Source organism: Pelobates fuscus, chromosome 8 (genome assembly GCF_036172605.1).
Source record: "Pelobates fuscus isolate aPelFus1 chromosome 8, aPelFus1.pri, whole genome shotgun sequence".
Taxonomy (NCBI): domain Eukaryota; kingdom Metazoa; phylum Chordata; class Amphibia; order Anura; family Pelobatidae; genus Pelobates; species Pelobates fuscus.
Window position 1 is genome coordinate 6,234,709 of NC_086324.1, and position 27,531 is coordinate 6,262,239.

At 43.2% G+C, this 27,531-nt stretch overlaps 1 protein-coding gene across 1 annotated transcript in view; it reads left to right on the plus strand.

Moving 5' to 3' along the window:
* The window catches only part of MYLK (myosin light chain kinase), a 246,733-nt gene that overhangs the window by 185,639 nt on the left and 33,563 nt on the right, over positions 1 to 27,531 (plus strand). Inside the window, exons 22-24 of the mRNA XM_063429182.1 lie at positions 21,419 to 21,724; positions 22,666 to 22,698; positions 26,532 to 26,622. Coding sequence (XP_063285252.1) covers positions 21,419 to 21,724; positions 22,666 to 22,698; positions 26,532 to 26,622 — 430 coding nt within the window. The remainder of the gene's footprint in view (positions 1 to 21,418; positions 21,725 to 22,665; positions 22,699 to 26,531; positions 26,623 to 27,531) is intronic.

Here is a 27,531-nt window from a genome sequence, read left to right on the forward strand (position 1 = left end):
TTATAGCAAGGCTGGCTATGCATGGGCCTTGGTCCATGGCCATTGAGGCCCACCGGGCGTTTTCTGCAGAACCCACCACCGCCTACCTTAAATCCCAAACCGCCCACTAGTGGCCAGTAGGGAACACTGAGGAAAGGCGAGAATTGTTGGGAAATTGATCTGACCACCGGAAATGAAGCACACTTTGCTCCTCCGCTGGTTAGAGATGGTCAGGCGTAGGAAACCTCCAAAAGACAAGATAGTCCCTACTTTGTCTTATGTTTTAAAGAAAACTATTATTGTTGGTATTACCAACATATAACAAAGTCCCTTGGTATTGGCAACATATAACAACGACCCTTGGTATTACCAACATATAACAATGTCCCTTGGTATTGGCAACATATAACAATGTCCCTTGGTATTACCAACATATAACAATGTCCCTTGGTATTACCAACATATAACAATGTCCATTGGTATTACCAACATATCACAATGTCCCTTGGTATTGGCAACATATAACAATGTCCCTTGGTATTACCAACATATAACAATGTCCCTTGGTATTACCAACATATAACAATGTCCCTTGGTATTACCAACATATAACAATGTCCATTGGTATTACCAACATATAACAATGTCCCTTGGTATTACCAACATATCACAATGTCCCTTGGTATTACCAACATATAACAATGTCCATTGGTATTACCAACATATAACAATGTCCCTTGGTATTACCAACATATAACAATGTCCATTGGTATTACCAACATATCACAATGTCCCTTGGTATTACCAACATATAACAATGTCCATTGGTATTACCAACATATAACAATATCCCTTGGTATTACCAACATATAACAATATCCCTTGGTATTACCAACATATAACAATGTCCCTTGGTATTACCAACATATAACAATATCCCTTGGTATTACCAACATATAACAATATCCCTTGGTATTACCAACATATAACAATATCCCTTGGTATTACCAACATATCACAATGTCCCTTGGTATTACCAACATATAACAATGTCCATTGGTATTACCAACATATAACAATGTCCCTTGGTATTACCAACATATAACAATGTCCCTTGGTATTACCAACATATAACAACATCCCTTGGTATTACCAACATATAACAACGTCCCTTGGTATTACCAACATATAACAATGTCCATTGGTATTACCAACATATAACAATGTCCCTTGGTATTACCAACATATAACAATGTCCCTTGGTATTACCAACATATAACAACATCCCTTGGTATTACCAACATATAACAACATCCCTTGGTATTACCAACATATAACAATGTCCCTTGGTATTACCAACATATAACAACATCCCTTGGTATTACCAACATATCACAATGTCCCTTGGTATTAACAACATATCACAATGTCCCTTGGTATTAACAACATATCACAATGTCCCTTGGTATTACCAACATATAACAATGTCCCTTGGTATTGGCAACATATAACAATGACCCTTGGTATTACCAACATATAACAATGTCCCTTGGTATTACCAACATATAACAATGTCCCTTGGTATTACCAACATATAACAATGTCCCTTGGTATTAACAACATATCACAATGTCCCTTGGTATTACCAACATATCACAATGTCCCTTGGTATTACCAACATATAACAATGTCCCTTGGTATTACCAACATATCACAATGTCCCTTGGTATTGGCAACATATAACAATGACCCTTGGTATTACCAACATATAACAATGTCCCTTGGTATTACCAACATATAACAATGTCCCTTGGTATTACCAACATATAACAATGTCCATTGGTATTACCAACATATCACAATGTCCCTTGGTATTACCAACATATAACAATGTCCCTTGGTATTACCAACATATAACAATGTCCCTTGGTATTACCAACATATAACAATGTCCATTGGTATTACCAACATATAACAATGTCCCTTGGTATTACCAACATATAACAATGTCCCTTGGTATTACCAACATATAACAATATCCCTTGGTATTACCAACATATAACAATGTCCCTTGGTATTACCAACATATAACAACATCCCTTGGTATTACCAACATATAACAACATCCCTTTGTATTACCAACATATCACAACGTCCCTTGGTATTAACAACATATCACAATGTCCCTTTGTATTACCAACATATCACAATGTCCCTTGGTATTACCAACATATCACAATGTCCCTTGGTATTAACAACATATCACAATGTCCCTTGGTATTACCAACATATAACAATGTCCCTTGGTATTACCAACATATAACAAAAAAAGGAGGTGAGGGGGGAGAGTATATGTTTTCGTGCCAGTTATTCTTCATGTAAAAGGTGATCAGAAACCCCTTCTGCCCATGGCTGCTGCTTCTCTTCCCAAACCTAAGCGTCTTCCTTAGCCTCCAGGCTAGCTGGTCCCAGGTCAGTTTGCCACTTTAACTGATCATTGGTCATTCAATCACGATCATCCTTGAAGACAACTGCTCCGGTAAATCTGCAACGTCTGCCGTATTGAAAGTCTACTTCCGTTTTGTGGAACAGATCAAGTGTGTCCTTCTCGAGTTGTGAAGGCCACATGGAGCGATATATAATCACGCCATGGGGCCGTAGCTGTGTGTTTTGCTCTGTCATGCCACGCAGTGAAGCAGTCAACATCTCCATATCATATAGCACCTCAACCTTGTCCATCCATTGGTGAACAGTCGGTACCTCAGTAGCGAGCCACCAGATCAGGATAAGGAACTTAGTTCAATTTAAAAGATGTCTCGTCAGGGAACGTTTGTACGCAGACATTGTGACCTTCGTATGTTGTAGCAGCATTGGTAAAGGCTGCAGTGTTAGATCAGTGTCTATGATTTGTAAAATGAGGGTGTGAATTTGTTGCCAGAACAGAGCTATTTTGGGGCGAGACCACCATAAGTAGGTCAGTCCCAACCTCTGCTTCGCATCTCCAACAAACAGCCGGACAGTTAACGTTCATTTGATGGAGACGAACTGAAACCAGAACGTGATCAACTTATAGTTCTGATGTGTTTTACTTGTAATATTTATTGTTGTAATGTATTTGGTAGTGAGGGTATTTGGTGCCCTATACGAGTGTTGTTTGAGTGTGGCGAAACCGACCTCGCCACGTGTCCTTGGAGGGGGCTGATTGCCCGCCTCTTGCCTTTGGACTATGGACCAGACTTTATGGGAATGTGATACCCCAGATAGCCATACCATGGAGCCTATTCATATAATGAAAGACTATGGGAAAGACTTTAGCTCCATGGCAATTGTACTGTGTGAGTAGGATCTGCGCGCTATTCGGTAGTTTTGTGCGTGCAGATCCCAGCTATCTGGGGATAGGTGAAATGTCTGTGTGTTATGTGTAAATGTGACTTTATGTATTTTAAAGTGTTTTATGTTGTTTTGCAACCATGTGGTTAATGGAGTCTGCCTTTAGTCCTGGGTAATTGGATTACTTCTCCAATTAACTCCAGGGCAGAAGGGAGGAAACCAGGGTGCATTGTGGGGATGTTTTTCTGCCAGCCAGAAAGGAACAAAAGATACTTTTAGTAACTTTTGAACCCCTGGTCGGATTCATGCCATTTTTTAATATGTTGTTCCCCTGAATGGATTGATTGGGGATATGTATTTTTATGTGAATGTGATGTATGGTTTTAAAGTTATGAAAGTTGTGTAAAAGTATATTTTACACTGTATGCATAATGGGATTATGTGTCACACTAAGGGGAGGGGATGTGTGGGAGGTAACATCTATGTCATTGGTTCTTTTATGCCTCCCCCTGGGTGTGGCCTGTATGTGTGAGTTGGAAATAAAAGCCAGGCTGGATGAGCCAGTCCAGAGTTCCTGTTTTACCCTCAAAGTGATGTGTCGTCTCATTATTGGGGGAAGGATTTATTGTATGCTGTTCCAGTTGACTGCTAGGAGTACAAGCCTATTCGTATGGTTCCTATTCAATGGTCTAGACTCTACAGCATTCATACGCTTGGGAGAATTTAAAGGTTTCTCGGATTCGGTGATTATGGTGTCTGCCAGAGTGCTTGGAGTCCTCAGGAAGCACTAGGAGCATCCATTAACGGAGGTACCAAGTCGGGGTGCCAGGTGATCCGTTACATTGAGCTACTGCTATTGTGAGCATTCTATAAGTTTGTAGCACACTAATTTTTATACTTGCACTACATCACATAATACTCTGCAACTTTGTCTGGGAATGCAGATATCCAAAATGACTGCAAAATGTTACGGAACGACGGGTGGTAATAAGTTCTAATGCCAGCAGAGTTCGGTATGCCTGTATCCTTGAATTGTATAATAGCATTAAATAATAAGTCATCATTTAGAAGAAGGATTGCATGGGATCCTCTGTCTGACTGAATGCATTTCTCTTACGGACGTATCTAAACCAAGACATTGGCTGGAAAGGATCCAGTGTATGAGATCCAATCAGTAGATCTGCCCAGGCCCTAACTGGGTTCACTAGGGGTGGTGAAAGACCACTGGAATAGACCTCCTAGAGTGATAAGTTCAGATATCACTAAGGTTCACCAAAAAGCAGTCCCTACCTGAATCCTACTTCTCTTATCTCAGATGCCATAGATAAGGTATAACATTTGGCTCTTTGCCCTTTATATTCAGAGGTGCTTGTATACAAATAAGGTTAAATGTGTGCCTCAGTGTTCTGTGAATGTGATCAGAACTCTAGCACAGTCCAAAATAAGAGCATATTATGTAAACCATAAAGATTTTTTTTTTTGAAGTCTCTTAACAATAAGGGTCCTGGCAATTCAGTTCTATAGGCGTCAGAACGATACAAGGAGTCATTTTACTGATGTCAAGAACCCACCTGGACTCATAGGGACGTGGACTACAACCCCAGTGCCCTGGCCAGCTAACCCCTAATGGGATGTAACACAAAGCAGTTGCTGGCAGAGTTAGCCATTCATGACGTGGACAGACTGAATCAGTGCCAGAAGACATTTATCTACGGAAATAAAATAAATGTACTATTTCAAAACATTTTATTTAGTGAATCTTTATACTGATTCTTGCATTTATGACAGTAACAATAACACAGACAGCAAATGTTAGCATATCTTTAAATAGAGTTGGAACAACTTCCAGTCCAAACAAAAGGCACAAAATGGAGGTGTAAGCAAGGTAAAGACAATTATGTAAATAAAGTGTGGCGTATACTGCGCCTTAAAATTCATACATACATAAACCTTCAGGAAAATGCAGTAAACCTCAGGAAAAAAAGAAGACAAATAATAGTGCAATACAATATGATACAGTTTAAATGGTAGAAAACCTCTCACATATATTAGAGCTCTGCTGTATAGCGCATGGACAGTACAATCCACGTCTAAGGATGTATGGTGGTTGAAGTGTTATTGGTCCTCCAGATCTCGCCAATCACAATGATTTTCCATAGGAAAGCTTTGAATTGGCTGAGACTGTCAAGGAGGCAGATCAGGGGCAGAGTCAGCACAAGTCAAACACAGCCCTGGTCAATAAGCATCTCCTCATAGAAATGCACTGAATCAATGCATCTCTATAAGAAAAGTTCAGTGTCTCTATCCAGAGGGAGGAGACACTGAATGTCAGTGCTGCAAACTGTGCGGCACTGCCCCAGTAAGCACCTCTAGCAGCCATCTAAGGAGTGGCCAGTGGAGGTATCACTAGGCTGCAAAATGCCTCAAGGGACAGATTATACTCACCATATGGGCCAAATTGTTCTTATCTGCCATCACATTCTATGTTTCTATTGAATAGGGACTAATGAAAATATTTAGAAAATTGGGCAGACTAGATGGGCCGACTGGTTCTTATCTGGCGTCACATTCTATAACAAATACAATATGTTGTAGCTGTTCTGGTGACTATAGTGTCCCTTTAAGAAAACTGTTGGAGCTTACATTAAAAATAATAAAAAAGGGGGAAAAAATTAAAAGAACAGTAAAGGCCCCAAATATACAGAACTTAGGGTGCTTGTGTAATTAAGCAGTGGGAGGAATTCCTTCGATAATTGAAAAGGAATGGTCGCAGGATATTGTGCTGTGAATAAACCATTTATTCCATCAACATGGCATTGGGGGACACTGGGAATTAATTGATAAATTCAGTGAGTGTCCACTAAATTATCTCACCCATACCGTGTGCTGCCAGTGCCACAGTGACTGTGTGTCTACATTCTGCACTGTCAGTGGGACTGTGTGTGTCTATGCTCTGCACTGTCAGTGTGACTGTGTGTGTCTGTGCTCTGCACTGTCAGTGGGACTGTGTGTGTCTATGCTCTGCACTGTCAGTGTGACTGTGTCTGTTATCTGCACTGTCAGAGTGACTGTGTCTGTTATCTGCACTGTCAGAGTGACTGTGTCTGTGCTATGCACTGTCAGAGTTACTGTGTGTCTGCGCTCTGCACTGTCAGAGTGTCTGCGCTCTCCACTGTCAGATTCACTATGTGTCTGCGCTCTGCACTGTTGTAGTGCTCAATTATGGCAGCACTGAGGTCTTTGAGAGTAGCTGTGCTGTCAGTGACAGTGAGTGGCAGTGTTGTTGGAGTGGATATGATACTGTCTGTGCTATGAGAGCAGCTGCGCTCTGTTGGAGTACTGTGAGTGACTGTCTCGGGCCTCTGTCTATACTAATGAACTGTGCGCTTATGACCTTTTAAGGCTGTATTTTCTCCCCCTGATGAATTTTCAGCAGAGATGTTGCCAGTGCTGGCTGCTTGGTTCCTATCCAGCTGGCTGCAGCTTAACTCAGAATAGCTTGGCTGGTTGTGTCGTGCACTGTATTCAATAGCAGCTCTCTAGAATAGAGCGCAGCATCACATCATTAACCTCTCGCAGGCTGCAGCCCCCAGCCTGTGCTCACTCTAATTTACAGACCTGGGCACAGCTCTCCGACATCACAGCCTTTGTTCCTTTACCCATCCTCCCTGCAAAACCATGTGAAATGCTTTGAGGCAAAAATCTAATTTTATAAAATGCAGATTGCTTGGAATTCAGAGTTCAGATTTAAGGCTATAATAGTCCAAACAATTCTCCAAGTCAACTATGCTTCTAATCGGGCTGGGAAACCCGCTCTATATGGCAGTGCCTCTGGTGTTATTAGGGCAGTGCCTCTGGTGTTATTAGGGCAGTGCCTCTGGTGTTATTAGGGCAGTGCCTCTGGTGTTATTAGGGCAGTACCTCTCGTGTTATTATGGCAGTGCCTCTGGTGTTATTATGGCAGTACCTCTCGTGTTATTATGGCAGTACCTCTCGTGTTATTATGGCAGTACCTCTCGTGTTATTATGGCAGTGCCTCTGGTGTTATTAGGGCAGTGCCTCTCGTGTTATTATGGTAGTACCTCTGGTGTTATTATGGCAGTACCTATCGTGTTATTATGGCAGTACCTCTGGTGTTATTATGGCAGTACATCTGGTGTTATTATGGTAGTACCTCTCGTGTTATTATGGCAGTACCTCTGGTGTTATTAGGGCAGTGCCTCTCGTGTTAATATGGCAGTACCTCTGGTGTTATTATGGTAGTACCTCCCGTGTTATTATGGCCGTACCTCTGGTGTTATTATGGCAGTACCTCTGGTGTTATTATGGCAGTACCTCTGGTGTTATTATGGCAGTGCCTCTGGTGTTATTATGGCAGTACCTCTGGTGTTATTATGGCAGTACCTCTGGTGTTATTAGGGCAGTACCTCTCGTGTTATTATGGCAGTGCCTCTGGTATTATTATGGCAGTACCTCTCGTGTTATTATGGCAGTACCTCTGGTGTTATTAGGGCAGTGCCTCTGGTGTTATTATGGCAGTACCTCTGGTGTTATTATGGCAGTACCTCTGGTGTTATTATGGCAGTACCTCTGGTGTTATTAGGGCAGTACCTCTCGTGTTATTATGGCAGTGCCTCTGGTGTTATTATGGCAGTACCTCTCGTGTTATTATGGCAGTACCTCTGGTGTTATTAGGGCAGTGCCTCTGGTGTTATTATGGCAGTACCTCTGGTGTTATTATGGCAGTACCTCTGGTGTTATTAGGGCAGTACCTCTCGTGTTATTATGGCAGTGCCTCTGGTGTTATTAGGGCAGTACCTCTGGTGTTATTATGGCCGTACCTCTGGTGTTATTAGGGCAGTGCCTCTGGTGTTATTAGGGCAGTGCCTCTGGTGTTATTATGGCAGTACCTCTGGTGTTATTATGGCAGTGCCTCTGGTGTTATTAGGGCAGTGCCTCTGGTGTTATTATGGCAGTACCTCTCGTGTTATTATGGCAGTACCTCTGGTGTTATTAGGGCAGTGCCTCTGGTGTTATTATGGCAGTACCTCTGGTGTTATTATGGCAGTACCTCTGGTGTTATTATGGCAGTACCTCTCGTGTTATTATGGCAGTGCCTCTGGTGTTATTAGGGCAGTACCTCTCGTGTTATTAGGGCAGTACCTCTGGTGTTATTATGGCCGTACCTCTGGTGTTATTAGGGCAGTGCCTCTGGTGTTATTATGGCAGTACCTCTGGTGTTATTAGGGCAGTACCTCTGGTGTTATTATGGCAGTACCTCTCGTGTTATTATGGCAGTACCTCTGGTGTTATTATGGCAGTACCTCTGGTGTTATTATGGCAGTACCTCTGGTGTTATTATGGCAGTACCTCTGGTGTTATTATGGCAGTACCTCTGGTGTTATTATGGCAGTACCTCTCGTGTTATTATGGCAGTGCCTCTGGTGTTATTAGGGCAGTACCTCTGGTGTTATTATGGCAGTGCCTCTCGTGTTATTAGGGCAGTGCCTCTGGTGTTATTATGGCAGTACCTCTGGTGTTATGGTAGTACCTCTCGTGTTATTATGGCAGTACCTCTGGTGTTATTATGGCAGTGCCTCTGGTGTTATTATGGCAGTACCTCTCGTGTTATTATGGTAGTACCTCTCGTGTTATTATGGCAGTATCTCTGGTGTTATTATGGTAGTACCTCTCGTGTTATTATGGCAGTACCTCTCGTGTTATTATGGCAGTATCTCTGGTGTTATTATGGTAGTACCTCTCGTGTTATTATGGCAGTACCTCTCGTGTTATTAGGGCAGTGCCTCTGGTGTTATTATGGTAGTACCTCTCGTGTTATTATGGCAGTACCTCTGGTGTTATTATGGCAGTACCTCTTGTGTTATTATGGCAGTACCTCTCGTGTTATTATGGCAGTACCTCTGGTGTTATTATGGCAGTACCTCTCGTGTTATTAGGGCAGTGCCTCTGGTGTTATTATGGCAGTACCTCTCGTGTTATTAGGGCAGTACCTCTGGTGTTATTATGGCAGTGCCTCTGGTGTTATTATGGCAGTGCCTCTGGTGTTATTATGGTAGTACCTCTCTCGTGTTATTATGGCAGTACCTCTGGTGTTATTATGGCAGTACCTCTGGTGTTATTATGGCAGTACCTCTGGTGTTATTATGGTAGTACCTCTCTCGTGTTATTATGGCAGTACCTCTGGTGTTATTATGGCAGTACCTCTCGTGTTATTAGGGCAGTGCCTCCCGTGTTATTATGGCAGTACCTCTCGTGTTATTATGGCAGTGCCTCTGGTGTTATTATGGCAGTACCTCTGGTGTTATTATGGCAGTACCTCTGGTGTTATTATGGCAGTACCTCTGGTGTTATTATGGCAGTGCCTCTGGTGTTATTATGGCAGTACCTCTGGTGTTATTAGGGCAGTACCTCTAGTGTTATTATGGCAGTGCCTCTGGTGTTATTATGGCAGTGCCTCTGGTGTTATTATGGTAGTACCTCTGGTGTTATTATGGCAGTACCTCTGGTGTTATTATGGCAGTACCTCTCGTGTTATTATGGTAGTACCTCTTGTGTTATTATGGCAGTACCTCTGGTGTTATTATGGCAGTACCTCTGGTGTTATTATGGCAGTACCTCTGGTGTTATTATGGCAGTACCTCTCGTGTTATTATGGCAGTACCTCTGGTGTTATTATGGCAGTACCTCTGGTGTTATTATGGCAGTACCTCTGGTGTTATTATGGCAGAACCTCTGGTGTTATTATGGCAGTACCTCTCGTGTTATTATGGCAGTATCTCTGGTGTTATTATGGCAGTACCTCTCGTGTTATTATGGCAGTACCTCTGGTGTTATTAGGGCAGTGCCTCTCGTGTTAATATGGCAGTACCTCTTGTTTTATTAGGACAGTGCCTCTCGTGTTATTATGGCAGTACCTCTCGTGTTATTATGGCAGTACCTCTCGTGTAATTATGGCAGTACCTCTCGTGTTATTATGGCAGTACCTCTCGTGTTATTATGGCAGTACCTCTCGTGTTATTATGGCAGTACATCTGGTGTTATTATGGCAGTACCTCTGGTGTTATTAGGGCAGTACCTCTGGTGTTATTAGGGCAGTACCTCTGGTGTTATTATGGCAGTACCTCTCGTGTTATTAGGGCAGTGCCACTGGTGTTATTAGGGCAGTACCTCTGGTGTTATTATGGTAGTACCTCTCATGTTATTAGGGCAGTACCTCTGGTGTTATTAGGGCAGTACCTCTCGTGTTATTATGGCAGTACCTCTGGTGTTTTTATGCTAGTACCTCTCGTGTTATTATGGCAGTGCCTCTGGTGTTATTAGGGCAGTGCCTCTGGTGTTATTATGGCAGTGCCTCTGGTGTTATTAGGGCAGTGCCTCTCGTGTTATTATGGTAGTACCTCTGGTGTTATTATGGCAGTACCTATCGTGTTATTATGGCAGTACCTCTGGTGTTATTATGGCAGTACATCTGGTGTTATTATGGTAGTACCTCTCGTGTTATTATGGCAGTACCTCTGGTGTTATTAGGGCAGTGCCTCTCGTGTTAATATGGCAGTACCTCTGGTGTTATTATGGTAGTACCTCCCGTGTTATTATGGCCGTACCTCTGGTGTTATTATGGCAGTACCTCTGGTGTTATTATGGCAGTACCTCTGGTGTTATTAGGGCAGTGCCTCTCGTGTTAATATGGCAGTACCTCTGGTGTTATTATGGCAGTACCTATCGTGTTATTATGGCAGTACCTCTATACAATCTATAGAAATCTTACCCTAATCTTTGGTTCTGCGGGTGAATGGGGCAGCTAACTCGAGTCATGTAGTGAATGAGGCAGATTTTCTTGGTAAGTAGGGCAGAATGGGAGGATAAAGTAACGTCTCGTTACTCAATCCAAGACTTGTGACAACTTGTGACATGTAAGAGATCCCACATCCATCACGATTAGAACCGCCATAAATTATTCTTAGTAGATAATTAAAGGGACAGTAACTTTGGAGAGTGAAACCCACTGTGTTGCTGCTCTGCCTAGTATGTTTTGCTTATTTTAAATAGTTTCTGGGTTCCCGCGTACCCTGGGTGCATGCATGCCAAGTCTTGGCCAACGGTGGACTTCAAATTTGGAAATAGTCCGGATGTATGATTGTTGGCAAAAAGAAATACATTATAACTTTTTGTATTCATTTTCCATAATGTACAACGTTAGAAAATAAAAGGCGAAAAGGAACGCAAAACAAAAACTGAATGCAAAAAAATGAAACTGCTTCTATTTTGGTAAAGCACATAAATGATGTAACAGCGTGTCTCCCAAACAGTGTATATCCGTTAAAGGGTAATAATATTTAAATACTAGCTCTTCCTTTGTGAAGTAACAGGCTAAAGGTAAAATGTGATTATAAAAATGACAGAACCCTTCATTTTATACAAATCTTGCAACCTGACACAGGGGAAAAACTGCTTCAATTCTCACATTCTGATATTTATGATCAGTGCCACGTACATGCCAGGTGCCAATAGACTAATGGCTGCCCCCTCTGCACAGATGCAATAAAGGTTCTTGTACTGGGGGACTGTTGTCTTCAGATTTTAAAGCCACAAAAATAGTTTTCTGAGACATGAATTTGTTTGCGCATTACTGTCTCATTACAGTGAGGTTCTCCGTGGCATGGGACCAGTAACACAGCCCACTTGGCTTAGTGTGTTACATTCTGACACGTTGTATTTGTGTTGTTTTGGCTGATGTTTATTGGCCTCATGTTAATAAATAAACAGTTGACTTAGATTGCCAGCTTTGGTGTACAGCTAATTGAAAACAGGCTGCTCTGGTCCTGCTGAGGAACACCTGGAATAGTGACTGTTTCTGATTTAATCCGAGCACAGCATCAAACTGGTCTCTTAAATAGAACTAGCTCTTAAGAAGTTTATTATTGTGTGCAATAATCCACATTTCACCAAAAACCCATTTATCAATATATTGGATGACAATTCCCATCATACCCAACCAAATACATTTTAGGGTCTAGAATCCGAAGGAGAAGAGGAGTATATGATTGCAAGCTCTGTGATACAGTGTTGGAGGGGGAAGAGTGTGCTAATATACTATGGAGCTCTGTGATACAGTGGCGGAGGAGGATGGGTTTGGGGTAATATAGTAGGGAGCTCTGTGATACAGTGTTGGAAGAGGATGGGTTTGGGGTAATATAGTAGGAAGCTCTGTGATATAGTGGTGGAGGAGGATGGGTTTGGGGTAATATAGTAGGGAGCTCTGTGATACAGTGGTGGAGGAGGATGGGTTTGGGGTAATATAGTAGGGAGCTCTGTGATACAGTGGTGGAGGAGGATGGGTTTGGGGTAATATAGTAGGGAGCTCTGTGATACAGTGTTGGAGGAGGATGGGTTTGGGGTAATATAGTAGGAAGCTCTGTGATATAGTGGTGGAGGAGGATGGGTTTGGGGTAATATAGTAGGGAGCTCTGTGATACAGTGGTGGAGGAGGATGGGTTTGGGGTAATATAGTAGGGAGCTCTGTGATACAGTGGTGGTGGAGGATGGGTTTGGGGTAATATAGTAGGGAGCTCTGTGATACAGTGGTGGAGGAGGATGGGTTTGGGGTAATATAGTAGGGAGCTCTGAAAGGTGATAACTATTATATTTAGACTCCATAGGGATTGGAATATCCATTTATAATGTGATGCTCTGTTTGGAATTGGGCGGATGAGATATCTTGATTATAACAGAGGGAAAAGAAAAATAGATATCTTAATAGAGTAAAGGTCGGGAGATTCTGATTCATTGGGGAGATATATCTTTATATAACATGGGAGCTCTGTGATTCAGTTACAACAATATATCTTTATATAACATGGGAGCTCCGTGATTCATTTGGTGAGGAGATAATGTGAAATAGCACGGGAGCTCTGTGAGTCAGTGGGTGAAGAGATATTGTGATATAGCACTGGAGCTCTGTGAGTCAGTGGGTGAGGAGATATTGTGATATAGCACGGGAGCTCTGTGAGTCGGGTGAGGAGATGTTGTGAAATAGCACGGGAGCTCTGTGAGTCAGTGGGTGAGGAGATATTGTTATATAGCACGGGAGCTCTGTGAGTCAGTGGGTGAGGAGATATTGTGATATAGCACGGGAGCTCTGTGAGTCAGTGGGTGAGGAGATATTGTGATATAGCACGGGAGCTCTGTGAGTCAGTGGGTGAGGAGATATTGTGATATAGCACGGGAGCTCTGTGAGTCAGTGGGTGAGGAGATATTGTTATATAGCACGGGAGCTCTGTGAGTCAGTGGGTGAGGAGATATTGTGATATAGCACGGGAGCTCTGTGAGTCAGTGGGTGAGGTGATATTGTGATATGGCACGGGAGCTCTGTGAGTCAGTGGATGAGGAGATATTGTGATATAGCACGGGAGCTCTGTGAGTCAGTGGGTGAGGAGATATTGTGATATAGCACGGGAGCTCTGTGAGTCAGTGGGTGAGGAGATATTGTGATATAGCACGGGAGCTCTGTGAGTCAGTGGGTGAGGAGATATTGTGATATAGCACGGGAGCTCTGTGAGTCAGTTGGTGAGGAGATATTGTGATATAGCACGGGAGCTCTGTGAGTCAGTGGGTGAGGAGATATTGTGATATAGCACGGGAGCTCTGTGAGTCAGTGGGTGAGGAGATATTGTGATATAGCACGGGAGCTCTGTGAGTCAGTGGGTGAGGAGATATTGTGATATAGCACGGGAGCTCTGTGAGTCAGTGGATGAGGAGATATTGTGATATAGCACGGGAGCTCTGTGAGTCAGTGGATGAGGAGATATTGTGATATAGCACGGGAGCTCTGTGAGTCAGTTGGTGAGGAGATATTGTGATATAGCACGGGAGCTCTGTGAGTCAGTGGGTGAGGAGATATTGTGATATAGCACGGGAGCTCTGTGAGTCAGTGGGTGAGGAGATATTGTTATATAGCACGGGAGCTCTGTGAGTCAGTGGGTGAGGAGATATTGTTATATAGCACGGGAGCTCTGTGAGTCAGTGGGTGAGGAGATATTGTGATATAGCACGGGAGCTCTGTGAGTCAGTGGGTGAGGAGATATTGTGATATAGCACGGGAGCTCTGTGAGTCAGTGGATGAGGAGATATTGTGATATAGCACGGGAGCTCTGTGAGTCAGTGGGTGAGGAGATATTGTGATATAGCACGGGAGCTCTGTGTGTCAGTGGATGAGGAGATATTGTTATATAGCACGGGAGCTCTGTGAGTCAGTGGATGAGGAGATATTGTGATATAGCACGGGAGCTCTGTGAGTCAGTGGGTGAGGAGATATTGTGATATAGCACGGGAGCTCTGTGAGTCAGTGGGTGAGGAGATATTGTGATATAGCTCGGGAGCTCTGTGAGTCAGTGGGTGAGGAGATATTGTGATATAGCACGGGAGCTCTGTGAGTCAGTGGGTGAGGAGATATTGTGATATAGCACGGGAGCTCTGTGAGTCAGTGGGTGAGGAGATATTGTTATATAGCACGGGAGCTCTGTGAGTCAGTGGGTGAGGAGATATTGTGATATAGCTCGGGAGCTCTGTGAGTCAGTGGGTGAGGAGATATTGTGATATAGCACGGGAGCTCTGTGAGTCAGTGGGTGAGGAGATATTGTGATATAGCACGGGAGCTCTGTGAGTCAGTGGGTGAGGAGATATTGTGATATAGCACGGGAGCTCTGTGAGTCAGTGGGTGAGGAGATATTGTGATATAGCACGGGAGCTCTGTGAGTCAGTGGGTGAGGAGATATTGTGATATAGCACGGGAGCTCTGTGAGTCAGTGGGTGAGGAGATATTGTGATATAGCACGGGAGCTCTGTGAGTCAGTGGGTGAGGAGATATTGTGATATAGCACGGGAGCTCTGTGAGTCAGTGGGTGAGGAGATATTGTGATATAGCACGGGAGCTCTGTGAGTCAGTGGGTGAGGAGATATTGTGATATAGCACGGGAGCTCTGTGAGTCAGTGGGTGAGGAGATATTGTGATATAGCACGGGAGCTCTGTGATGTGGTTTATGTAATGGAAATATTTTGTATTTACTAATTAAGGGAAGGCTACAGCGGAAACTTGATGGCAAGAATCAGGCACGTACCCAGCGACTTGTCTCCTGCCAGGCAGGATACATCCGCAGATTTGTTTACTGGAGGAACAATTTGGCATGAATAGCTGTGTTCCCAGGCACAGATCCCAAATAAATCTTATCAAACAGTCCATCTAACAGAGAGCAATGAACTTCTTGCTAAACTCAGAGTGATCCAGGGAAGGACTTTACTTGGATCTGTCATTATGTGCTGGGAATAAATGATTGTATGCTGGGTTTAAACCACCTACAAGATCAGTTCTATGCACCTGTACCAGACATTCCAGCAGAAACTCTGTGGGTCATATTTAGGATAAGGAGAACTAAGCAGAAGTTAGTCCGTTCTCATATCCGTGCTGGGTTCTTCTAGTCAATCCCAGGGAGCTACACAAAATTTCTCCATAGGGGGAGATGCGCTGGACCCTGTAGAAGGGAGGACAGGTATTGTCACTTTTTGGGTATGATCTGCATTACACTTGTCACTTTAACGGTTAAAAATACCTCATGCCAAAACTGTGAGCCTACAGGTAGAGACCTTGTGGAACGTTCATCTTTCACATCCTCATTCCATGTTTCCTAGAACTTCCAAAGTATTGTTATCGAGCAGTCCCCTCCTCAATAATTGTGGATCAATAGTGTTAGAACATAACCTTTATGACGTCTGGAGAACACAGCACCCTAGGGACAAAGGCTATACATATTACTCACAAGTGCACAAATCATACTCGAGGATAGATATGATTCTAGTAACAGACACAATTCTACAAAAAATAACTGCAAGCCGACTAGGTGATATAGTATGGTCAGACCATGCGTCTCTCTCGATAACATTGCAGACTAACTTCGATCATAGAAGTAGAACCCCTTGGAGGCTGAACGACACCTTATTGCAGAATGAGGGATTTCGTAAACAGACAGAGGCAACCCTCAGCGACTACTTCAAAGATAACACGCTTCCGGAGCTCAAACTCACCACTACATGGCAAGCACATAAGGCAGTAATAAGAGGGGTCTTTATCAGCAGAGCATCGTATCTCAAAAAACTGAGGGACAAAAAATACCTAGAACTCCTGAAAGACCTGCAACACAACCAACAGATGCAACAAATAAACCCCACTTTAGACAAAACACAAGAAATGGCTAAACTCACTAAGTCACTTAATGAGCTCCATATCGAAAACACAGCGCAAACGCTCCAGAGGCTCAAAATTAGGAATTACACGCAAGGGAATAAAGCCGGGAAGGCCCTAGCATCCCTATTGAGACAGAGACAAGCGCAATCAAAAATTCCATACATCCACAAAATAGAAGGAGGGAAAACATATAACCCACACAACATGCTGGCCGAAATGGCACACTTTTATACATCACTATACAACATACAATCCGACAAACATACCCACCAACCGACCACTACAGAAATCCAACGATTTTTGACTAAATTAAACCTCCCATGTTTATCCCAGGACCAGAGAGAAACACTGAGTAATCAAATCACCCTCACGGAATTATTACAAGTTATACACTCTTTACGTCGGGCAAATCACCGGGACCTAATTGTCTTACTGCAGCGTATTGCAAAGCCTTTAGCCACCTTATAGGGCCACACCTGGCGGATACACTAAATATGATAGTGACCACTGGCTCCATGCCACAAGACATGCTGATGGCGCATATAGCAACGCTGCCAAAACCTGGGAAACCATCCAACAAACCGCAAAATCTAAGACCTATATTGTTACTTAATATAGACACCAAAATATTAGCCAAAATGTATGCCACAAGATTGTCAGCCTTGATACCCACAGTGGTCAATACGGACCAAGTGGGCTTTGTTAAAGGAAGGCAAGGGACGGACGGGACGAGAAAGCTTTATAACCTAATGTACACCAAAACACACCAGAACAAACCCAGGGCATTCCTGTCGCTTGACGCTGAAAAAGCGTTTGACAGGCTGCACTGGGTTTATCTCAAAGAAGTACTGCGTAAACTCAATTTTCCCGAAAATTTCCTACGATTAATCCAAGCACTATACTCACAACCCATGGTCAGAGTAACAAATGGGGGATTCACATCACAACCGTTTAGCATAACCAATGGAACAAGGCAAGGGTGTCCACTGTCCCCATTATTATATATCTTAGCGTTAGAACCACTACTACAAGCGATTAGAGAAAACACCCACATCAGGGGAATTACCATAGGCAACACAGAATACAAACTTATAGCATTCGCAGATGATGTCATGTTGACACTCTCCAACCCACAAGAATCTATCCCAGCTTTTAAAACAACATTAAAATAATTTAGTGCATGTTCCTATTACAAATTAAACGAAACAAAAACCCAAGCCATGTGGTTCAATGTACCCGCAGTGGCTGCCGAGCAGTTACGAGACACGAATGCTTTTGAGTGGAGACAAGATCACCTGACTTTCCTCTGCATCAAATTCACAAAATCAGCACACAAACTACTCACTAACAAGTATACCCCCCTTCTCCATGCAATTAAACAACAGCTCTTGCAATAGAAAAACAAATAAATTTCATGGACAGGCAGAATAGCGGCCGTAAAAATGATGCTCCTTCCAAAACTCCAATACTTATTTAGAACTCTTCCCATACGTTTACCGACAACATACCTTAAAGAAGCACAACGAACACTCAATTCCTTTGTCTGGGCAACAAAAAGACCTAGAGTAGCTGCACATATCCTGTACATACCCCAAAAGTCAGGGGGAATGGGGATGCCAAACATAGAAATGTATTATAAAGCTGCACTGATCAGCCCCCTGATAACGGCCTTCCATCTTCCAACATATACACCATCGTGTATAACATCGAAATCACCACACTAACTCTGAAGGAATGGGACAGGTACAATAAACTACTTAACCCAGAAGGACATATCCTCCCAATAATGACGCTTCGCTCCTTCGAACTAATAATACCCCACATCAATATCAGTACATGGGGACACATACACCAGCTTTTGGACAATGGGGAATTTCATAAACTACAAAACGACTATACACTCCCGACCTCAGCGGAATTTGCACATAGACAGATCAGTTCATGGATCGAACGCAAAAAAGGAATGACACACACACCGAAAGGAACAGGTCATATAACAGGACTAGAACTAATATGCAAACACACAAAGAACGCACGAGGCACAATGGCCAAAATCTACGACAGTTACTGTCGTCACACAGAGGTACATAACATGGGGTTTATACAGAAATGGGAAAAGGACATAGGCAAACACATACCATAACAAGAATGGCTGCGCAGTTTTACAGCAAATAAACAGCTCACACTCTGCACATCTCAGTTGGAAATGGCAAGAAAATTGCTTTACAGATGGCATATAGTACCCACACGGGCTAAATGCATAGACCCTGCACAGTCAGAAAAATGCTGCCGATGTGGACACGCAAAAGGAGATGTACTACACATCTGGTGGACTTGTCCAAGTATAACACCACTATGGGAGACTGTAAGACAACTTATGCAAAAAATAGACAATATAGACTTAACACTTGCTCCAGAAGTGTTCCTACTCCAGCACTTCCTAAAAACCCTGGCCAAACACCACAAATACCTAGCATACCATATCATGTTGACTGTTCTTACAGCCATAGCCAAATCATGGCTTAACAAGGATCTGCCGCTTTTAACAGCTTGTATAGAACAACTCGAAACGACTAAACTATATAAAAGCGAAGCCAGAGCGTATAGGACCCCACAAATGTTTTGGGTGAAAGCATGGAGGCTGTGGGATAACTATAGAAACACGCAGACTAGAGATGAGCAAAGAGTGCAACTCCAAATGGGATAGATATGACCCTGCTACCCTACCCTCCCTCTAACTCCCTTCACCTTCCCATCCCCACCCGAACTCTACCGCCCACAACTCACTTACGCACCCTACACGCTGTCATTATCAATGACAGACGAAAGAAAAAAGGAAAGAAAAAGGTACGAGACAAAACAGGCTGATTTGGAATATTATGCAATGGAATGACTCAAATATGGGGCTCACAATGTTCCACGAAATCTTCAAGGTGATGTTCAAATACCCACCTATTCATGTATACCCATACCAATAACATGACACTGTATATGTGAACCAAGAAAGCACTAAAATGTTATATTGCTGTATTGTAAAACACATGATCTTTTGTTTGTACCTTATAAATTGCAAAAAAAATAAAAAAAATGATTGTGGATCAAGAGATTTTTCTTTGTAATAAAAGTAAAGAATCAGCTAATGATATCTGTATAATTGAAGAAATAGGTTTCTTACGCACTATCCAAACCCTAATGTACATTTTTTTTTTTCAATCTGTATTTTTTTTAGGTTAAAGGACCACTCTAGTGCCAGGAAAACATACTCGTTTTCCTGGCACTAGAGTGTCCCGCCGGGCTCTGGGGGGAGGAAGGGGTTAAACTTACCTCCTCCTCCTCTTCTTCCTCGCGACGTCATCGGCTGAATGCGCATGCGCGGCAGGAGCTGCGCTCGCATTCAGCCGGTCGCATAGGAAAGCATTCAGAATGCTTTCCTATGGACGCTTGCGTGCTCTCACTGTGATTTTCACAGTGAGAATCACGCAAGCGCCTCTAGCGGCTGTCAGTGAGACAACCACTAGAGGATTTAGAGGCTGGCTTAACCCTTATATAAACATAGCAGTTTCTCTGAAACGGCTATGTTTATAAAAAAAAAAAGGGTAAAAGCTAGCTGGACCTGGCACCCAGACCACTTCATTAAGCTGTCCTTTAAGTTTGATACAGAATGCACAAACAATGTTGCAATGAAAGTCAAAGCACGACAGATTAACATAGCAAAAAAGAATAGCAACCACAAAAATAGCAAGAGTAAATAGTGAGTCGGGTCAGGAACAAAAAACAGGAGAATAGTCTATGTATGTTAGGAGTAAAAGCACCAGGGAGCTCAGTAGCCGGGCACTAGACATCCTTCATGCAGGATATAATAAGTGAGGGAGCACTCAGGGAGGAGATAAAACAGCAGGTTTACAGTTACTTCGGCATTAGCAGGAGACCACAGGCTATAGCCCAAATACACTGCTATATTGAGTGTCCCCAAGGATGTAGCCAACCAATGCCCGTACCGGTCAAGCAAGATCCAGGCAGATATATAGGGTCACAATGCGCCCCTGTCCAGGAGCCAGTCTCGGGTCACCACTTTGCCAGGAAATTGTGTCACAGGAGTGGGCAGTATAGGATATCTGCTTTTCTCTTGCAAATTCCTCCAGAACCGCTGGCATATGGAATCCAACACCCTCTGAAAGCCTGCTTCTCTGTATCGATGCCTGCACAGCTTGCTGTACAGCAGCGCTACCGACTGCCATTTTGGTAAAATTAGATATTTAGAAGTATGAGTTTATCACCAAAGCCAAGGCACACATCTAATATTACACATGACATCCAAGGCTAATGTGTTTTTAGCAATCTTATAATGTAAACTATATAAACATTTGTGCTCGGAATTTGTAATACGTAAATTGAATGTATAAGAAGATGCAACGTTGGTTGAGGTGTGCCGAAACCAACGTACGAGTAGGCCTGTAATAAAAAGAGGGCCCACAAAGGTGAAATGTGTATATATAGATGGGTGTAGGTGGGTGGGGACAAACAGCTTGAACGGCAAAGGGGAGCAGGGGCTAGGAGTTTAAATAGGGGCCATAACTCCTCACACAAATTCAGGCCTAATGGCCTTTTAACTTGTGCTCGGAATTTCTAATAGGTAATGGAATGTATAAGAAGATGCAACGTATGAGTAGGCCTGTAATAAAAATAGGGCAAAAGGAGGATTCAAAGTAAACACACTTTATTGCTCTTAATATTTGCTGGATTAACAGAAGCTCCCAATTTCTTTTACACATTATTTTATTAGGAGTGTCTTCACTCTAGAAACATGCAACCTTCTCTCTTGAGTTGTCATGGTCTTCCTGTTTCTTTCAGATAAACCGGACCCCCCGGCAGGCCAGCCTTGTGCCTCTGAAATGAAAGGTTCTTCTCTGACGCTATCTTGGTATGGACCCACATATGACGGAGGGAGTGTTGTGGAGTCCTACTTAGTGGAAATTTGGGACTCTGTAGACAAGGTGTGGTCTGATCTAACCTCCTGCAGAAGCACATCCTTCAATGTGGAAAACCTGCTACATGACAGAGAGTATAAATTCCGCATCCGAGCCACCAATGTATATGGCACCAGTGAACCTAGCCAGGAGACCGAACCAGTGGCCTACAAAGAGAAGGTAGAAGAAGGTATGGAATTCATGTGGGCATTATTATAGTTATAGAAAGAGTATGTGAAGAAGGCCCTGCTCAAACAAGCTACAATTTATGAGGATTTGAGGTAGGTGGATATATATAATCAGGGGCCTTGGCAAGGGACACTTACTGCTAGGTAGTCTGACTGAGGTTAGGAAGGATCTGATCTGTATAAACCAGAGAGTCCATTTTGAAACATGAGACAATGTATTAATTAGAAATGTTTTATAAATTATATAAGAGACCAATGGGACGTCTGAAAGAGGACACCAATGATAAGGTTCAAATAATGTGCCCTCTTTATGCTGATTTGCTATTTGCTTGATTCCTGATTTGCCCTGTTCCAGCAGATCACCTCAATGATACAAACTGGCACTTACTTGCAAATGGGTCTCATTTATGGAGATTGCAACACATGAGATAGGAATTATGGGAAATGTTTGCTTATTTGCATTACATTTTCCATCCATTTTCAGTCATTCTGAGGATTATTTATTAGTGGCATTTATAAAGCACCAACATATTCCGCAGCGCTGTACAATTAGGGGAGAACGTACAATATACACAGACAAATACAAAATGTAACAAAGGCCCTGCCCGTATCGAGCCAGTGAAGCACTTTTATACAAAGTGCTTAGATAGATGGCTCATGAGCTCACAATCTAAAGGATGTAGTGGGGGTTTGAGACAAGAGATAGCAGGGGGAATTTGGACTTTATGGCTACAAGACATTATCATTCAGTTGCAGCTATGGGTAAAATAAATATATGTGCCATAGGATTTTGTAAGGAACTGCCCAGTAATGTGAGCTAGTTATGGTTAATGTCCATTAAATATTAATAGAACTTACCTTCCCAGTAATTCCCCTTTATAACAGCAGGTAAGTGGCCCTGGTTTGCAGGGCATGTTATTAATTCTGTATTTACTTTTTGCAGAGCCTAAAGATGAAGTGGAAATCTCAGACGATGGTGAGTTTTATAATCTTTTTTTAATGTTTTTTTTGTCATTCTTTATTTTTGCAGTTCTTAGAGTTACAAACAAGCTTGTGTTGCCACAACAGCAGGTACAAGCTAATGAAAAAAATACAGAGTAAACAATATCATGGCATTCAATAACGGCACAATCTTTAGTTAAGTGAACCTGCTAAAACCAAGTTTAGCCAGATGAGTTATGCCAGGAAACAAAAGAAATTAAAATAGACACGATAAGTATCTAGCAAGTTAGTCTAGTAGGCAGGCTGAACTTATGGAGTACTGATTACACGAAAGGCACTGGTTTAATCGCTGGGTATTAATAGTAAGGCTTCTCAGACAGCTTTAACCAATAGTGATATGAAATACCACAATAAAGATTCCACTGTGACTGAGCATTCTAGCAATAATGCTTCGTATGAAGGGGCTAACAAAATAAGACACCAAGTTGAAAATAATAAAAACAGTGGGCAAATAGCTAACAAGAGACTCCATCACGCGATTCCCATTTCTGGGCTGTGACTGGGACCTGCATGGAGGTAATGTAGCGGTGTCTCGATTTGATGGTAGTCCATGGGTAAAACCGAGTAATTACTGCTGGTCAGGGCTCTCCGCCAGTCCCAGGCCTGTTTGGAAGTCGGCAGCACTGGAGCATGGGTTTGGATGTTCCCTGGGTCTGAGTATCTCCCCTGTCTGGGACAAGTAGAGGTTCGAAGTGAGGGATGCCGATTACTCCGCCTGTGTGGCTTGTACATTGGGGCAGTGCCTCGGGAGACTCTCAGCATAGGCATGCAGACAACAGGGTGAGTAAGTCCCTTCCCGGTACAGGCATCCGTAGAGGCCCCACTCGCTCCCTCTGTCATGCTTTCCACGGTTCCTTCCAGCCGCTGATACGGAATAGCTTGTGCACGATTTTGAAGCTTCAGCCAGAAGTCTTGGAACACCTCATCTAGTCTCAGTAAGATGCGATCCAAGGAGTTCCGATGGGGCAAATGCAGGCCCTGGGCGTCAAGTGAGGTGGCAGCCACCATCTTGAGTGTCTGTCACGAGTAGAGTGCCACAGATCTCACTGACCGAGGGATCAAGAGGCTGCTTTAGTTATTTGCGGCAGTCAAGTGGGGACTGGGATAACCGTCCCCTGGTCCAGGAAGGGGAGGAGGTTTGAGATATCACACAGCTAGCAGGAGACAGGGGAGCACATCGCAGTACCCATAGCTCCCGGTCGTTTGAAAATCTGAGTGAGGGCTCATTTAGTTCGGCAAGGCACTCCCGACATGGGTAGTGCACTATTGCGTTTGTGGCGCCTTGATGTCCGGAAATATTCACGGTAAACCGGCAAGAGTTGTGGGAGCCTTCATCACATGCGGCCTGCTGGCTTGAAGGTCAGGCTCCGGCCCCCGAGTTTTATAATTTTTTTTAATACTATGCACCCAAAATTCCAGGATCTTTCGGGAAACATATATCTTGTTTATTTCTCCTGAATGCATGTTCACCATTTGTCTGACATAAGCCACAATTTGCAAGTTTCACATAATGTAAAATTGAACAGATTAAGAATTAGACAAAGTCTAAATATTGGTAATTCTTGGTTTTCCACACACGGTCTCTAGATGATGATTTAAAGAGCAGCACCATTCATGATGTCTTTATGGCAAATTATTGTGGGTTTTACTTATTGTGATTAGCTTAGATATAACAAACCTCCAACACTGCGAGGGTCACGTTAAATAAATAAACACAGGTTCTGGAGATCTGCAAAGCTTCTAGATTGCAATGTCAGGGGAGCTGGATATTCAGGGCCCTCTTTAACGCAGGGCAGCTGCCCCAGGCCCCGTTATTTCTTGGGGGCCCAAGGCAGCTGCCCTGTGGGCCCCGCTCCTCTCAACAATTTATTTGGGCCCCGCACTCTAAGGAGGCCCACCGGGTGGCCCATGCACTTAGGGCCACCCAATGGGCTTCTATCAGCAGGGGCCTGGTTGGGTGCTGTGGCCCTTTAACAGCACGACCGGGCTACTGCTTTTCGGCAACATGGGAGGAAGTGACTGCCGCGAGTCCCTTCCCCCCTGTAAAGAGAGCAGCTGCGCAGGAGGGATCAGGAGGAGCAGAGCGGGAGTCAGTGAGGAGAAGGCAGTTAAGATTGTGGCTCCTCACTCCCATCAGCCTCAGGCACCACACTGGACCCCAGGGAAGCCACCCTCCAGCAAAAAATAGGAAACTGGAGGGTGGGGTTAAAAATGTTTTTACATGTGTGTCAGTATGTCTGTGTGTGTTTCAATATGTCTGTGTGTGTGTCAGTATGTCTGTGTGTGTGTGTGTCAGTGTATGTGCCTGTGTGTGTGTTCCAGTATGTCTGTGTGTGTGTCAGTATGTCTGGGTGTGTATTTCAGTATGTCTGGGTGTGTGTCAGTATGTCTGTGCCTGTATGTGTGTCAGTATGCCTGTCTGTGTATGTGTTTCAGTATGTCTGTGTGTATGTCAGTATGTCTGGGTGTGTGTTTCAGTATGTGTGTGTGTGTGTGTCAGTATGTATGTGCCTGTATGTGTGTCAGTGTATGTGCCTGTGTGTGTGTCAGTATGTCTGTCAGTGTTTTTTTATCTATGTCTGTCATTGTATGTTCATGTTTGTGTCTGTATGTCTGTCAGTGTTTGTGTCAGTATGTCCATCAGTGTATGTGTCTGTCAATATGTATGTCTGTGTATGTATCTGTGTGCGTCAGTATGTCTGTCAATGTATGTATTTGTGTGTGTCAGTACGTCAGTCAATTTATGTGTCTGTGTATCTGTAAGTTGTAAGTGTATCTGTATGTAGTTAGTGTGTGTATCTGTGTGTGTCAATATGTCTGTTGGTGTATGTGCCTGTGTGTGTGTGTGTGTGTGCGCACCAGTATGTCTGTCAGTGTATATGTGTGTGTCAGTATGTCTGTCAGTGTTTGTGTCAGTATGTCTATCAGTGTATGTGTCTGTCAGTGTATGTGTCAGTATGCCTGTCAATGTATGTATTTGTGTGTGTGTCAGTATGTCAGTCAGTTTATATGTCTGTGTATCTGTATGTGTCTGATTATCTGTTAGTAGTCAGTGTGTGTATCTGTGTATTTGCATGTGTGTCAGTGTGTCTGAGCACCAAAATTATATATAAACACACATTCAAAAAACAACACTACACATAAATGCACGCTTGCATCCAAACGCCAACACCACATACAAACACATTCAGACAAACATACTTCATACAAAAACATGCTTACATTCAAACAGTGCAAAATACACCCTGAAAGCATGGGAAATTGGTAGAACCCCACCTGTCAATGCATTGTTGGAGTTGCACGACAGATAGGGTTCTACCTTTTGTCCAGCCTTGCAATTGGGGGGCCAAATAAAATTCTTGCACCAGGGATCTTTATAGTTTAGTTCCGCCAGTGTGTTGGGGTGGAGGGCGTGATTGCATGTAAGGGAGTGGGGGGGGCACAGTCTATGGGGGCCCTAGCAAATGCTTGCCCAGGGTCCAATAATTATTAAAGACCGCCCTGTGGATATTTATTTGCAGTTTCCAGAAAACACACTTTTAAACCTAATCAAAGTTAATCCAAACTTTATGAACAATAGCCACGGGTAACATCTATACTGCTATGTTTCTAGAAAATTACCATATCAGCCGGTAACCTGTGTGCAGGGAGTTAGTTACTGTATCAGCCGGTAACCTGTGTGCAAGGAGTTAGTTACTATATCAGCCAGTTACCTGTGTGCTGGTTATTAACATATAATCCAGTATTAGTCACTTATGGCACTGTTGGTATTCTGTCCGTAACATACCATGATTTTTAATTTTGCAGAAGAAAAAGAATCTCAGGAATACAAAGATGTCGTCATTAACACCACTCAAAAGGTCTCTGATTTCTACGATGTGGAGGAACGGCTGGGAACGTAAGTGCTGTGATTATTTAAAGTGGTTGGGTCCTTCTCCCATAATTCCCTCTGCCTATAACTATTGATAACGCACAGACATACCATGGCTTTTACTACCCTGCTACTCTCCCATCAGTCCTAGCTAAGGTGGGATAGTCCCAATGTTGGACTCTTGACCTGTTCTTCAGGGTTTTTCCTGGGGTGTGAGCAGTGCACGCCGGTGGAAAGTTGGGTGCACGCTGTTGAAATGTTAGCATTATAGGCTCATTGAATGTAGAAAATATCGAAAACATGGATTTGTAACAAGGATTTTGGCATCGCTTTATCAGTCTTATTGGTATTTTCCTCCACGTTATCTGCAGAAGCTGTTTGTTTTTTTTCTTCCTGTGCTGATTTTTAATCTACGCTCTGGATCCCAGAGACTTTGTTGGGGATATTAGAGAGTAACTGGGACAAGCAGCTGAACACGTTGAATCTTTTAACGTCTCTAAGTGAGTCCAGCCAAATGCTCTGAGGCTGCCTGAGATTAGATCTCTGTTGTTTGTACAAACATCTAGATGTTGTTTACATCCGGCTGCGTAGATGAGACTGAATGCTTCCAGCAGATCAAGGCTGCGTTCGTGGGGCTCTTAGACACTTAGATTCCCAGACACAGTGTGGGAACATTGCTTGGGGTACCATACTGTGCCCTCTTACATCTGTCTACGTGGAGAGTCCTTCTTGTCACAGCTAACTAAGTCAGGGATCTGCGGGACGGTGCCACGGTTTGCCACCAGTCCAGATTTTCTTTTACTGGTATACCATTTCTGGGAACATCAAGGAAAAGTTGATATAAAAAAATATGAAAAACAGCCTTGTAAAATGCATTGCAGAGAGTTTGTAGCCAGGCATCAGGAAACTTGTCAAGCTTGCGTTCTGCGCTGACAT